Source organism: Gopherus evgoodei, chromosome 1 (assembly GCF_007399415.2).
Source record: "Gopherus evgoodei ecotype Sinaloan lineage chromosome 1, rGopEvg1_v1.p, whole genome shotgun sequence".
NCBI classification, from domain to species: domain Eukaryota; kingdom Metazoa; phylum Chordata; order Testudines; family Testudinidae; genus Gopherus; species Gopherus evgoodei.
This window is the reverse complement of record NC_044322.1, coordinates 28,731,518-28,746,507: the sequence shown is the minus strand read 5'-3', so window position 1 is coordinate 28,746,507 and position 14,990 is coordinate 28,731,518. Positions and strand designations below refer to the sequence as shown.

Here is a 14,990-nt window from a genome sequence, read left to right as displayed (position 1 = left end):
AAAAATGTGAGCAATTTTATAACAAAATTAAAAACATTTTCTTATTAATCTATATTAAAGTAAGATTACATTGTTCTTCAAACAATATCAGAGGCAGTTTTACATCAGTGCTTCAAGGGGATTTTAAAGTTGTAGTTTTACATATTAAAAAAAATGAAAATTTTGCTTTTCACCCTTACCACTATTAGAGAAAATGGCAGTAATGTGATCTCGTTATTGTTCTAAAATATACTCCTATAGTTAAACATGGGGAATTACATCCCTTCAAGGTACATGCACAGCTCCTATTAATGGGAGCTGCGGAGCCTTGTTTCCTATACATCATTAAGATGTCATGCATCTGAGGAAGTGGGTATTCACCCACGAAAGCTCATGCTCCAAAACGTCTGTTAGTCTATAAGGTGCCACAGGATTCTTTGCTGCTTTTACAGATCCAGACTAACACGGCTACCCTCTGATACTTGATCATTAAGATTTGGCTCTCAATGAGGGCCTGCTCCAGTGCCCATTAAAGTCAATGGAAAGATAAAAGTCCTAATTGAAGTCAATACTTATCAGGCCCCTTGTCATAGTATTCTATCCCCAATCTGAACCTTAGAGTCCAAAAGTTGGGGTACCAGCATGAATTCCCCTAAGCTTAATTACCAGCTTAGATCTGATAAGCTGCCACCAACCAGGACTTGGAGTGCCTGGTAAACTCTGGGCCCCCCAAAAACCTTGCCCAGGGACCCCCAAGACCCAGACCCTCTGGATCTTAAAACAAGGAAAGTAAACCCCTTCCCTCACTATTGCCTCTCCCAGGCTTTCCCTCCCTGGGTTACCCTGAAAGATCACTGTGATTCAAACTCCTTGAACCACAACACAGAGAAATCAGGTTTGTTCCCCCCGCTTCTCTTCCCCTCCAGGTGTTCCCTCCCTGGGCTCCTGGAGAGATAGACAGATTCAAGCTCCATGAATCTAAAACAAAGGGATTCCACCCTTCTCCCCTCCCTGTTAAGTACAGATTCAATTCCCTTGAGCCTCAACAAGGGGAAAAAATCAAACAGGTCTTAAAAACAAAACTTTTAATAAAAAAAGAAAGAAAAAGGTAAAAGTTATCTCTGTAATTTAGATGGTAAAAGTTACAGGGTCTGTCAGCTTATAGAAACTGGAGAAAAAGCCTCCTTCAGCAGAAATACAATTTAAAATACTTCCAGCAAACTACACATTTGCAAATACAGAAAATAATCAAAAGACTATAACCGCCTTCTCTACTGAATACTCACTATTCTGAATATATAAGAGACTGTAGCAGGGAGATTGGCAAGAAACCTGGTTGCATGTCTAGTCCCTTCCAGGACCCAGAGAGAACAAAGCAAAACCCAAAAAACACAAACAAAGGCTTCCCTCCACTGAGATTTGAAAATATCTTGTTTCCCGATTGGTCCTCTGGTCAGGTGTCCGGTTCACTTTACAGGTAAGAGAGACATTAACTCTTAACTATCTGTTTATGACACCCCTACAAACCACAAATGTTATTCTTCCGAAAACAGAAATTTGGAGTACGAAGTCCTTTTAAAATTATATAAATGAACAACCAACGAAAAAATATCAGTGTGAATCCCCAAAAGCGTATCTATCTTTAATTAAGATTTTTTTCCAGGGGGCCATCACAATTCATTGTAATTTCACAACTTGATACCAATTGTCCAGTTTTCCTTTGGAACAAATGGAAATTTATAAAAGCAAAACACATTTAAAATGCTTTATTCATATTTTCATGAGATGAAATGTTAGTGTGCATGGTCTTTATTATCTTAACGTATTTTATACAGTACTACAAAAATACTGCATATGGCCGACTATTCAACACAAGGATACTATCAGTGCTCTTGCATTTTCTTTCTGAAAGCAGTGAGGTATTGTGTGTCATTCTTTCCACCGATGCCCACCCACTAAGCTTAGTGCAAGTTCTTTACAGAGCATTAAAGACATACTTTCATCTTTCTCCCAGCTCACTCTCAAGACTTGCCCTTCCCCCCAAATATGGAAATACTTTGTGCAACTGCAGTTTCAAAATAATTTTGCAGCATCAGTATCACAGAGAAATATTAAAAGCCTTTCATTTTTCAAGGATAAAGAAGTCATCTTACTGTATAAAATACACTTCTTTGTTTTGGAAAATAGTAACTCATCAGGAACACACATAAGTTCAGAATTTTTAAATGTAACACACAAGTATATTTTCTTCTTGCAGATACCCGAGTTTGTTGTGAAATTAGCTAATATAAATGTGGGGTTTTTTAATCTTGGGGAAGCTGGCTGATATACAGTGCATCGTAAACACTAAGAAAACTTTTTAAAAAAGAGTCAAATCAATGTTGTGAACATGAAATTAAGTTTTTATTTGTACTCTGGCTTACATATAGCTCAGTAGAGTGAGTAGTAAAAACGTCAACTGCTTTTTAATAGCACGAGTATAAAAAAAATAGCCTAAACCTATCATAAGCAGTAGTTATAATTTTAGTCTCCAACAGTGCCATTCATTTAATGTCAGAATGAACCTGAGCTATGTACTGAGCAGGGCGAAGAACTTCAGAGAAGCTCCATTAATTATGTTGCTGAATATGTACTTCATCTGTACACTAAGGTACTACATTCAATTTAATGTCACCTTGGATCCAAATAAACCAACAAACATTTTCTGGCCCAGAAAACTCAGATCAGTTCTTCCCTGTTTTTGTATAAGTGTTGAGGAAGAATGAGAGAGAAATGTTACAGCAGTGCCAATCACTTTATTAGGTCCTTTACCCTTCTATATTACAAATCACATAAAAGCAAAGAATCAAGCTGCATTATTGTTTTAAGGGCCTTTAGTTCCATATTAGACCAAATTACCTGAATCAATCTCTAACTCTGTACAGAACATCTAAGAATACACAGCTAGTAATAACCCATCTGATAAGAGATCTTACAAAACGTTAATAGTAATGGTAAGGTAAATATCACTCAACACCAACTTAGCTTTATTCAGGAAGTCGTAGAACACTTCATAAAGACAATAGGAAGCTGTTGACAAACTGCATGGAAGAACTGCTTCCTGCAGGAAAAGCAACTTCAAGACAGCTGGACTGAGCAATAGTAGTTTCCTCACGCGGCGAGAGGGGAAGTGGTATTATACCATTTTTGTAGGAATTAAGTGGACTGTGTTGTATGATTTAAAATAGGCCAGTGTTGAATATAAAATAAGCAAGTCACACCAGAAATTACATCTAACATACGGATTTGCCCTTTTGAAAAGCGTTGACTGCTATTACTGCAGCAATGCATTTTATCTCTTGCCCAGATGTTGAGATGGTAGCCCCCCTTCATAGTTCATTGAAATGTCAACCTACCACTGGCCAACAGGAAGTGCTTCAAAAGCCATGTTATTCACACACTGACCAATTATGCAATCTTTATTTTATATTCAGTCCATTCTGAAACACGCCTGCTCCGCATGATAATATTGTGCAGGCTAACATCTGACTACTTACTAAGGAGGCAAGACTTATTTTACCACTGATGAATTCTAGCTACATTTCACAGAAGTTTGCAGCTTTAATGAAGTATAAATGCTACCACCCATGACAGGAATGTGTTTGCCTCACAGCTCTAACTCTACTTCAATTACACTATAGAATAATTATGCTAATAAAACTCCTCTTTATAATGCTGATATGAATATTAATCAAGTATTGGACCACCACATACTGGGCAGAAATTTAAACTTACACATGAAGTTTAAATGATGATGCTGAAATGGACTAATGTTGGGATTTCAACACTGGATCCTAACTCAGAATATCCCAGACTGATACATGAGTACAAGAGTTGGTCATTATAACATTTGGCTATTCTGGGTCGTTTTCTCACATGCCTATCCCATTGTGAAAATTGTTGCATTTGCAGTTCTTGATCTTTTCAACAAGTGAAATTTCCATACTGTATTTAACTGTCCACAGGATAGACAGAGTTGAATTTAATTTTTTTATATATTGTATAATTTTGATGGATATCAATATTAAGCACTTTTTATTTTTCTCTAAGCTGCACAAAATAATGGGTTTTAAACTTTTTTAAATTTGTATCGATTTAAATTTTCACAGTCGTGTGAAATTATGGGGAGTAAGACAATGGGGGTCAAAATGTTAAAACTTTTAATCATTAAAACACAGTTGTCATCATATGTCAAAATATACAAAGTAAATATCCTTAAATAAAAACTTTTTTTTTCAAGAAGCATTTTTCTTATTTTTCCTATCTGTAAATTTGAATTATCACCACAGGAAATATCTGTCTTTGGTTTGGATGTGTATGGTGTAATCTATGTTTATAAACATTTATCCATAAAAAATTAGTCCTTCCAAGCATAAGTATAGAGTGCACTACGATAACCAACACCACCGGGCTGACCAACAACTGAAGATATGTCTAATACTTTCATCTATTCCGTATAAATGTACAGTACTTCTATTTACCGATTTACCAGAAAGGAACTTGCTTTCATGGAATGGTTTCTGAATGGGGCAATGGGAACAAACAGCAACAATACCAAACTAATGAAGAGGCTGAATACCTGGATGAGGGGCCAAAACTCTGCATATTGTAGAGGGAACCACTTATTCACAAACAAGAATTGCTTACAGATTCCAAGGCCAGAAGAGAACATTGTGATCATCTAGTCTGATCTCCTGTCTAATACAGGCCAGAGAACTTCCCCAAAATAACGCCTACAGCATATCTTCTAGGAAAACATCCATTCTTGATTTTAAAATTGTCAGCAATGAAGACTCCACCACAACCCTTGGTAAAATGTTCCAGCGGTTAATTACCCTTGTCACTAAAAATGTATGCCCTGTTTCCAGTCTGAATTTGTTTAGTTTCAACTTCCAGCCATTGGATGATGTTTTACCTTTTTCTGCCAGACTGAAGAGCCATTATTAAATATTTGTTCCCCTTATCATAGAATCAAAGAATATCAGGGTTGGAAGGGACCTCAGGAGGTCATCTAGTCCAATCCCCTGCTCAAGGCAGGACCTATCTCCAGACAGATTTTTACCCCAGTTCCCTAAATAGTCTCCTCAAGGATTGAACTCATGACTCTGGGTTTAGCGGGCCAGTGCTCAAACTACTGAGCTATCCCTCCCCCCCGGAATCAAGTCAACCCTTACTCTTCTGAACAGATTGAGTTCCCTGAGTCTATCAGGCATATTTTCTAATTCTTTAATCATTCTTGTGGCTCTTCTCTGAACACTCTTCAAATTATCAACATCCGTCTTGAATCTGGACCCCCCAGAACTAGACACAGTATTCCAGCAGCAGTCACACCAGTGCCAAATACAGAGATAAAATAACCTCTCTTCTACTCAAGATTCCCCTGTTTATGTATCCAAGGATCAACAAGCCCTTTCCGCCATAGCATCACACTGAGAGCTCCTGGTAAGCTAATTATCCACTATGACCCCCAAATCTTTTTTCAGTTACTGCTTCCCAGAATAGAGTCCTCCATCCTGTAAATATGGCCACATTCTTTGTTCCTAGATGTATATATTTATATTTAGCTGTATTAGAGCACAAAAGTCATATTAACAGCAAAAGTCTGGATACACTTACTTACGTTTTGAGAAAACTCAAAGTATAAATAAATTGCCAGTTTAAATCAGCTTCCAGGACCTATACATGTATTCTATCTAAAGTTCAAAATAACTGTTCTCAGAAAACTTCTGAAATATACATTAGCTTGTGCTAAAAAGGAATTATTCAAAAAAATTCTTTACTGTATGTTTTTGAAATATCCAAAGTGTTTCACTGGTACTCAGATTATAAAGATAACACAAGTAATTTTGAACTGCAATGAGGCTTGTGGGCTACACCTGTAAGGGACAACAAATGCTGATCTTCAAGTGTGAACAGAGCCTTCTGAACTATTCTCATTAGACTTTCCCAAAGCACAGAATCACGCAAGGAAAGTACAGAGAAAACAGCCTATTAAGCTGTTGAAAATCTCCCCAGGTCAGCATGGGACCCAGCAGGGAGAGGTTCAAAAAGTACAGCCTTTATTTTTCTTCCTAACAACCTGGTTTGTTTCCACTCTTTTCCCCTTCAAGACACATCCTTCACAACTAGCAGCTCTTTCAATCATTTACTTTGGATGTCTGCTTGAGAACAAACGACCTTGCTCATGCAGATGAGTTTGCCAGACTTGTGTGTACTTTCCAGTCTCAGGCTCTTTATTGTTCTTGCTGAAACCTGACCCTTTGAAATGGATACCAGGACACCAAGAAAGGACAAAAAAGGAAACATGCAGAAAAAAGGAAGAGATTTTCTGTAGTAATAATGAAACTGTAGAAAAGTTTTCCAAGATCAAATCCTTCCCTCTGCTTTCACCTGAATGAGCATAATTAAAGAATCAATTATAAAAGTGTATTTAAGTGTAAAGACATTTTGCATCTCTTATAAAGCAATAAAACCCTTTCTATAAAATTGAAAGTCAACAATTACTAAAAATAGAAAGAAATACTAGCAATTGTGCAATTTTAAATCCATTACATTTGATCTGAATTAGTAGCCTGTTGTGTTTGCAGTTTTGCCCTATTACATAAGCTAGTTCGTAAGAATTAAAGTAGTACAGTAAAAAAAAAACAACACAGTTTTGATCTAATTTCAGAATTAATGTTGAGCTCCTCAAGACCCAGTGGGAAATAGTCTCAGCTGGTGTAAACTTGCCACCTAATTCCAAAAAGTTCAAAGGTGCAACGCCAATTTACACCAGCTGAGGATCTGGCCTAACATGTATTATTCGGTTACACTGAGAAAAATCAGAGCTACATACTCTTTGGCTACTGCCTATTTTCAGGTTCTTAACACAGAATAATCTCCCAAAGAATTCAGGCTTGAATGCTTTATTTTGGTAAACATGACAGAGAAGTCTACAATAATCTTAAAGCGAGCAAGGTATGACTACGCAAATGCTTTATTTGGTTCAAGTAAACTAGGATTATATATATATGCTTTATTTTCCCTAAATTCAAAATGGCAAATAATGGGCTACTTGGAGCCTTCCAGTTTAACAAAATGCTAAAAATAAGTAAAGAAAAATGCTAAAAATACAGTCCAAGTATTTGAAGGCCAATTATATGTTATGGTGCTCACTCTTTCAGAAAGGAGGATAGGCTCCTGCTGCTTTAGAAACTACACCGAAAAACACTCCCTAATGGATTACATATCACACTGCTGGCATGTGTAGGCTCTTGCCAGTTATAGAAGAGGGTATGCTAATTTCAGTACAGGAAAAAAGCCAAATGTGCATGAGTAAGGAGCAATTTTCAAGAATTTTATGAATTTTCCCTCTCAAGCCAAACAATGTAAAATTGATTTAAAGAACAATAAACTCCAACCCTGTAATCAGATCCACGTGCCAAAGGACTCCGCATGGGCACAGGAGTCTGCATGCGTGGATCTGAATGCATAATCAGTGCCTATATCATTGCACTTCGAACAATCAGATAAATACTTTACTCCTCTCACTACAATATCTGCGCCAAAGTTACTTAACATTAACATCCATTTTATAGCAATTTGTGTGACATTTACATTTATTTTGGCCTGAAGGAGAACTTTATGCAATTCAAAATATTATATACATTCAAGTGATTTTTAAAACACAAACACAGAAAACAACCACATCATATTTAAGCAAATGAAGAATAAGACATTTAAAACACACAAGATTTTCATAAGAGCTGAATGCTCATACCTCCAATTGAAGTCAATGGGAACTGCAGGTGCTCAGTACTACTGAAAATCATGCCCTATAGTTTTAAAATAAATTTTACACTAAATGAACTTTAGTAAAGATGCAGCAATTCCTACACACAGAGATTCTTAAACATGGAACACAAACTTTGTTAGGAAAATTCAGCTAACCTTTTTTCAAATAGATTTTACTTACTTCAGAAAATATCTCTGGCCAGATGGTGTCTTAGCCATCTCCCAACCTGGTGGCAGAGGTACATCATCAGGAATCTCAAATGAAGACTGGCGGAGATGCTGAGAAGAAGGTGAAGCTCCGGGACCAGTCACTACTCCAGAGGGGGTAAGTGTCCCTGGAGAGACAGCTCCTAGCTGCAGCGAAGCTGGAGAAGAATGAGCTCGGACATGTTGAGGAGTCAAGGCTCCTGCTGACCCTGCATCAGTGCTGGCCTGTCAGGAGTTAAATTGTTATAAGATATTTTACTTCAGCAGAAACATGCCTGTTGGAATACAATCTACTTTTAACTTTATTGAATGTTTTCCAGACAAGCAGGCAAATATGTTTTTTCTAAAATTCTACTTATTCTGAAGTTGCTAACATTCAAGGATGTAGCCCAAAGTAGATTACTTAAGAGCTAGCTTGTAAAACTTTTACATATACCTATAGAATATTAATTTTAAAGGTTTCTCGTTCTTGTTTAGTTTTACTTTGTACGCATATAAAAAGTCATTTTCTTTGTGAAGATCATACCTTAAGGCAGGGGCGGGCAAACTTTTTGGCCTGAGGGCCACACTGAGTTTCCAAAATTGTAGGGTGGACCGGTTACCCGAGGCTATATCTCCCTAAACAGCCAGGTGTGGCCTGGCCCCCGCCCCCGCCCCCACCCCCTACCTGACCCCTCCTTCTTCGCGCCCCCTGACAGACACCCCCCTATCCAACCCCCCGTTCCCTGTCCCCTAACTCCTCCTCTCATTCGTGACTGCCCCCCCAGGGACCCCTGCCCCATACAACCACCCCTTCTCCCTGTCTCCTGACAACCCTCGGGAGCCCCTGCCCCTGACTGCCCCCCACTGCCCCTTCCAACCCCCTCTCTCCTTCCTGACTGCCCCTGGGTGCCCCTGTCCCCATTCAACCCCCATTCCCTGCCCTCTGACCACCCCGAACACCCCTGCCCTCTATCCAACCCCCGCCCCCATACTCCCTGCCCCCTTACCACACTGCCTGGACCACCGGTGGCTGGCAGCGCTAGTCATGCTGCCCAGAGTGCCAGGACAAGCAGCCGCACCGCCTGGCTGGAGCCAGCCACGCCTCCGTGCAGCACAGAGCACCGGGTCAGGCTCCGGAGCTCCGCAGCTGCACTGCCCCAGGAGCTTGCAACCCTGCTGCCCAGAGCATTGCACCTGCAGCAGAGCAAGCTGAGGCTGCAGGAGAGGAGGAACAGCAGAGAGGGGCCGGGAGGGGCACGAGTTCAGGGGCAGGGCTGGGGGCCATAGTTTGCCCACCTCTGCCTTAAGACCTGATCTTATCCCCATTCTTCAAAGGGTACTCCTGTCATGCCTGATTCACAGTTCCCTTGCATACTAAATTGGTGGAAATGACTAAGCAAAGTGGGTGTAAACTACTACTCTAAATTATTGGTGTTTTACACCTATCTTGCACAGATGTAAATGACTACTCAAGTCCACTGGCTTCAGTGGGAGTTCCACATGAGTAGTGACTACAAATTGGGCTCCAAAGGACTATTTCATTACAGTACAAAATATGATATGCAAGAAAAGGGCTCCCAACCTTCAAGTAAACTGTACTTTAATTTAATTTAATGGTGCATATAAAAAGAGAGCAGTACTAGCCACAGCCAGAATGTGGACAAACAAATCAAATTTTCCACGAATATCCCTGCAAACCTTCCTCAACCCTGGCCCACAAAACCTTGGGTCTTTCTTGAACTGAGGACAGTGAATAATGTTAAAAACTGTGTTGTTTTTCCTGATATGGACACAAATCCACGGAGAACAAAAAAAAATAGCTATGAAAACTATATTTAAATGTTGACTATATATATATATATATATATGAGGGCATTCACTTCCCATGTACAGTAGGATAATTTGCACACCTACATTTTATTATGTAAATGTCAGCCCTTGCTATGCCACTGTACCTAGGTATAGCAGAATACATGGGGCTCATTTATGAACTGAGGGCTTGTCTACATCAGAAAGTTGCAGCGCTGGGAGGGAGTTACAGCGCTGCAACTTAGGAGGTGTACACATCTGCAGGGCACCACCAGCGCTGCAACTCCCTGTTTGCAGCGCTGGCCATACTCCCGTTTTGTCTCGGGTGTAGAGGATCCAGCGCTGGTGATCCAGCGCTGGTAATCAAGTATAGACACTTACCAGCGCTTTTCTTGACCTCCGTGGAATAAGCAGGTATCCCAGCATACCTGAGGAAGCCTCTGGTAATCAAACTGGTCTCCTTCCCCAGCTTGCTCTCGCGTTCCCCGAACCCCGAGCAAGCAGGTCTCCTTCCCTGAGGTTTGCTGGGTGGTTCCGGGAACGCGAGAGCAAACCGCGGCGAAGCTGGTCTCCTTTCCCGGTTTGCTCTCTCGTTCCCCGAACCCCCGAGCAAGCAGGTCTCCTTCCCTGCGGTTTGCAGGGGGGTTTGGGGAACGCGAGAGCAAACCGCGGCGAAGCAGGTCTCCTTTCCCAGTTTGCTCTCACGTTCCCCGAACCCCCCTTGAAGCCGCCCAACAGCGCTGCAGTGTGGCCACATCTAACACCACTTGCAGCGCTGGTTGCTGTAAGTGTGGCCACTGTGCAGCGCTGGCCCTATACAGCTGTACTAATACAGCTGTAACAACCAGCGCTGCAAAATTTTAGATGTAGACATGGCCTCAGATGTGTACACCCATCCCATTTCTCATTAAATCAGCTGCTGTGCCTTATGATGTAATAGCATGCAAACTCTCAAAATCAGAATTTGGCCTATGTTATACAATTATCCAGTGTCTGCATTTTGCTAAAATTTGTAAAAAGCAACCATGTATTGGAAGGACATAACTCACTCAAATGCGAAGTATTTGGTTTTCTGGATTTTAACCAAACACTTAATATTTTCCTTACCTAAAAAAATATAAAGATCCCAAGGTGGATATTCTTATAGCAGTATCAGACAAGAGCCAAGGAAAAGGGACACCACCACCACAATCATTTTAAAATGAAAAGGCCAACAATTAACCCAATAATCCTATGGCTTCAACTGGCTTTTAACTACATGATTTACTACAATACATGGTGCTGGCTGGTTTTAGTACAAAGTAACAAAGATTTTAGCTAAATTGTGTACTCCAGTAGCATTTGCAATGTACACACACAGCCCCCAAGCTTTTAAGGTGCATGCTATATGGATAGATATTAATAACATGCACCTCATACAATACGTAGCTGCATTTACTGTCGCCTTAATATGTACTCAACAGTATACATGTTTACAGCATCTAGCTATAAATGATTGCTGAATACCTATTAGTATACATTTGTGCATAAGAACACAAATGTTCACATAGCAACCTTCTTCCCAAATCTCAAGAGTTCAAACAGGATGTTACCACCCACTCCAAATGGAACTAACTCTGTGAATCAATAATTCATAGTTCTGTAAGTTACAAGAACCCACGAATCAAGAAATAACCCATCCCCACCACTTTCTATTTTCTTTGCAGTCCTTTAACTCAGGGATTCTCAAACTCTGGGTCAGGACGGGGGTCCCTAGGTTATTATATGGCGGGTTGCAAGCTGTCAGCCTCCATCCCAAACCTCACTTTGCCTTCAGCATTTATAATGGTGTTAAATATATTAAAAAAGTGTTTTTAATTTATAATGGGGGGGTCGCACTCCGAGACTTCTTTTTGTTTGGTTTTTTTAATATTTGGGAAATGAATCAACTCCTGGGCTGAGAGGATATGCGCCAAGGTTTAGCTTAGAGTAAATTTTTTACAGCCGAGTTATAACTCCTTCCAAACCAGAGTTTAATAATGGAAATGTTGACAGACCCTTAACTACAGAAGTACCAGGCACCAGTGTAATACAGAACAAATCTCTTTTCTATTGGCTACACAGATAAAGTGACAATAGCTTACAATAAAGTCTATTTTATAACTTAGCAACAAAGTTCATTGCTTAATAAAAACATTTGAGCAGAGAGGCAGTTTATAAAAATTTAGTAAACAGCAGCCTAAATATTAACTTTTAGTCATATTTGTATCAACACTTCAATCTTGGCACATGAGTCAAACTGCTTAAAGAACAAACACTGTTAGAGACTTATTATGGGCCCAATCCTGCAACTCTTTTTCAGCCTGTACTTTAGGCTTGCAGGATTTTGCCCTGTGTCTTCAGACTACAGGACTGCAGAAGGCAAGTTATTTCAATTCAATCTGCAGATATTGTTAATTAAATGGTACTTCAGTAAAGCTGAAAGGTGATTAGTACCAACAGGGACCGAAAAACCAATGCACTGGAATTAGCTTCTGATGTGGGAAATGTAATCCTACAGAGTGCAATGATGAAATGGTGGAAAAGCCACATCCATATTGTTTTTTTAAAAAGTTTGGACACAATCCCTGTATCATCCTCTCCTCCTCAGCCTCCACTCAGATAAATAAACAGTGTGAAGATTACATCAGAGAACCAAATCCTTTTGTTCTTTCAAGTGAAAGATTTCGAAGATTAATTTTAGGGGCTTTAAATCCCACTCTCCCGACAAAAGCTGGAAAACAAGAGAGCAATTATTGGGTGCCCAAGAAGGCTGCTGGGGAGTGAGAGGCCCTGGCAGAGACAGGACCTAATATGAACACCACAAAAATCAGCTGTTGAGACTGGTAACTCCTGCTCAGAACTATTTATAAGATTTCCCAACTAAAATCCCTAAGAATCCCAGAAAGCAGGCAGGAAGAGGGGTGCACCCCCGCCCAGTAAACAGGGGAACTGCCTCACAAGAAAAGGAGTGAGCCCCCTGCAAAACTCCTGAATGCAAGAGTGGAAGGCGCTTCCCCCCCCCCACACACACACAGGGGAGAGAAGGGGGCGCTCCCTTCCCCCCCACACACACACAGGGGAGAGGAGGGGGCGCTCCCTTCCCCCCCACACACACACACAGGGGAGAGGAGGGGGGCGCTCCCTTCCCCCCCACACACACACACAGGGGAGAGGAGGGGGGCGCTCCCTTCCCCCCCCCACACACAGGGGAGAGGAGGGGGGCGCTCCCTTCCCCCCCCCACACACAGGGGAGAGGAGGGGGGCGCTCCCTTCCCCCCCCACACACACACAGGGGAGAGGAGGGGGGCGCTCCCTTCCCCCCCCCACACACACACACAGGGGAGAGGAGGGGGGCGCTCCCTTCCCCCCCCCCCCACACACACACAGGGGAGAGGAGGGGGGCGCTCCCTTCCCCCCCCCACACACACACACAGGGGAGAGGAGGGGGGCGCTCCCTCCCCCCCCCCACACACACACACAGGGGAGAGGAGGGGGGCGCTCCCTTCCCCCCCCCACACACACACAGGGGAGAGGAGGGGGGCGCTCCCTCCCCCCCCCCACACACACACACAGGGGAGAGGAGGGGGGCGCTCCCTTCCCCCCCCCCACACACACACAGGGGAGACGAGGGGGGCGCTCCCTCCCCCCCCACACACACACACAGGGGAGAGGAGGGGGGCGCTCCCTTCCCCCCCACACACAGGGGAGAGGAAGGGAGGGGGGCGCTCCTACCCCCCGCCCCCGGGGCACTAACGATAGCGCCAGGAGAGCTCCCAGCTGCGCCCCCGCCCGGCCGCCCCCTCACCTGGCGCGAGTGGGCCTTGGGCTCGGGCGGCTTGAAGAAGGAGTCGGGCAGCTTGCGGAGCCGCATGGGCAGCGTGTGCGGCACATTGGCGCCCTTGGGGTTCATCACCGCGTTGAAAAGCGCCTCCAGGTCGGTCTCCGAGTCGCCCCGCACATGCACGATCTGGTGCCCGGCCGGAGGAGGCCCCGCGCCCGGGGTTTGCCCCGCGCCGGACGGGGCGCCCGGCGGCGCCTGTTGCTGCGCCGGGGGCTGGGCTTGCTGCTGAGGCTGCCCGGGATCCATGGCTCCGCGTCCGTACCGGGGCTCGGCGACTCAGAGCCCGGGCTCCCCACCCTGCATACCCCGCTGCCCAGGCCGGGCCTCCCCCGCTGCTGCTGCTCAGCCCCTCACAGCCGGAAAACTCAACCGGCAGCAGCAACTGGCAAAACAAGCCCGACCGAGCAGTAACTTCCCCGAGCCCGGCCCAGCCTGGCCGGCGCCTCTGTCCCAGCGGCGGAAACTAACTCACACAACACACTAAACAAAAGTTCTGAGATGTGCCCGCCCGCATCACTCCCCAGCCAGCTCCGCCCCTTTCGAGCCCGCCCGCACCGTATCCTACAGCCGGCCTCTAGCAGAGTCCTGCTGCGCCCGCCCGCACAGTATCCACTCAAAGGCGTCGGTTTTTTCTGCGCCCGCCCGCCCAGAATCTGGCAGACTCAGTGGCCGCTATCAAGTCCTGTGCGGACTCCTGTCCGCACATCCAGGAGAGCGAGCCCTTTTGCACCCGCCCGCCTCATTTTTCAAGCATCTACTCCCGCCCGTCTGCGTTCCCCTGCAACGCAGAAATCCATGCATCGAAAAGTTAAAAATAAATTCCTCCAAACTTCCATACTCCTGTTGCGCCCCTCCCCCCCGGAATTGGGAAGGAAAAATAGCACCCCCTCGCCCCCAGAACGGGGTGCGGGAGAAGAGATGCGACTTCTCCGAGCCCTGTCCCCAAGAGGGGCACCGCTCCCCCCGCCCCCATCCCCGGAACGGGCGCTGGAAAAACCAGTCTTCCCACCGCCCCCCTTTCCACCCACGGAGTTAGGCAGGGGCGGGGAGGGGCGTAAGTGAAGGAGAGAAATGGGATCCCTTGCCCTCATCCCCAGGCTGAGAGGGGGAAGAGCTGGAACCCGCCATCGCACAATGGAACCCCACCCTCCCCGTAACTCCTACATTTCACTAAGGACACTAATTTTGCTACGAAGTGACGGTTCTGGGAGAGGGTAAATTACACAGAGAAAACATGAGTCCAATGGAAACCTGCTTTTCAGTCTGTTTAACCCAAGAGGTTAGATTCATTATGCTTCATAATACAGACCAGTGAGTGTATAACACAGCTCTCATTTAT

The 14,990-nt window shown here is 43.8% G+C and overlaps 1 protein-coding gene across 8 annotated transcripts in view; it reads right to left on the bottom strand.

Annotated features, from left to right (window-relative positions):
* Positions 1-14,154, bottom strand: part of YAP1 (Yes associated protein 1) — a 150,972-nt gene extending 136,818 nt beyond the window's left edge. For 5 of the 8 annotated variants that reach the window (XM_030560279.1, XM_030560288.1, XM_030560299.1 and 2 more), the window contains exons 1-2: positions 13,616-14,153; positions 7,973-8,223 (exon numbers count right to left, since the gene is read on the bottom strand). In XM_030560279.1, coding sequence (XP_030416139.1) covers positions 7,973-8,223; positions 13,616-13,897 — 533 coding nt within the window. In that variant the 5' untranslated portion in view covers positions 13,898-14,153. Of the gene's footprint in view, positions 1-7,972; positions 8,224-13,615 lie in introns of all 8 variants that reach the window. The other 3 variants (XM_030560261.1, XM_030560271.1, XM_030560327.1) reach the window with 2 other exon arrangements.
* Between the last annotated feature and the right edge of the window lie 836 nt (positions 14,155-14,990).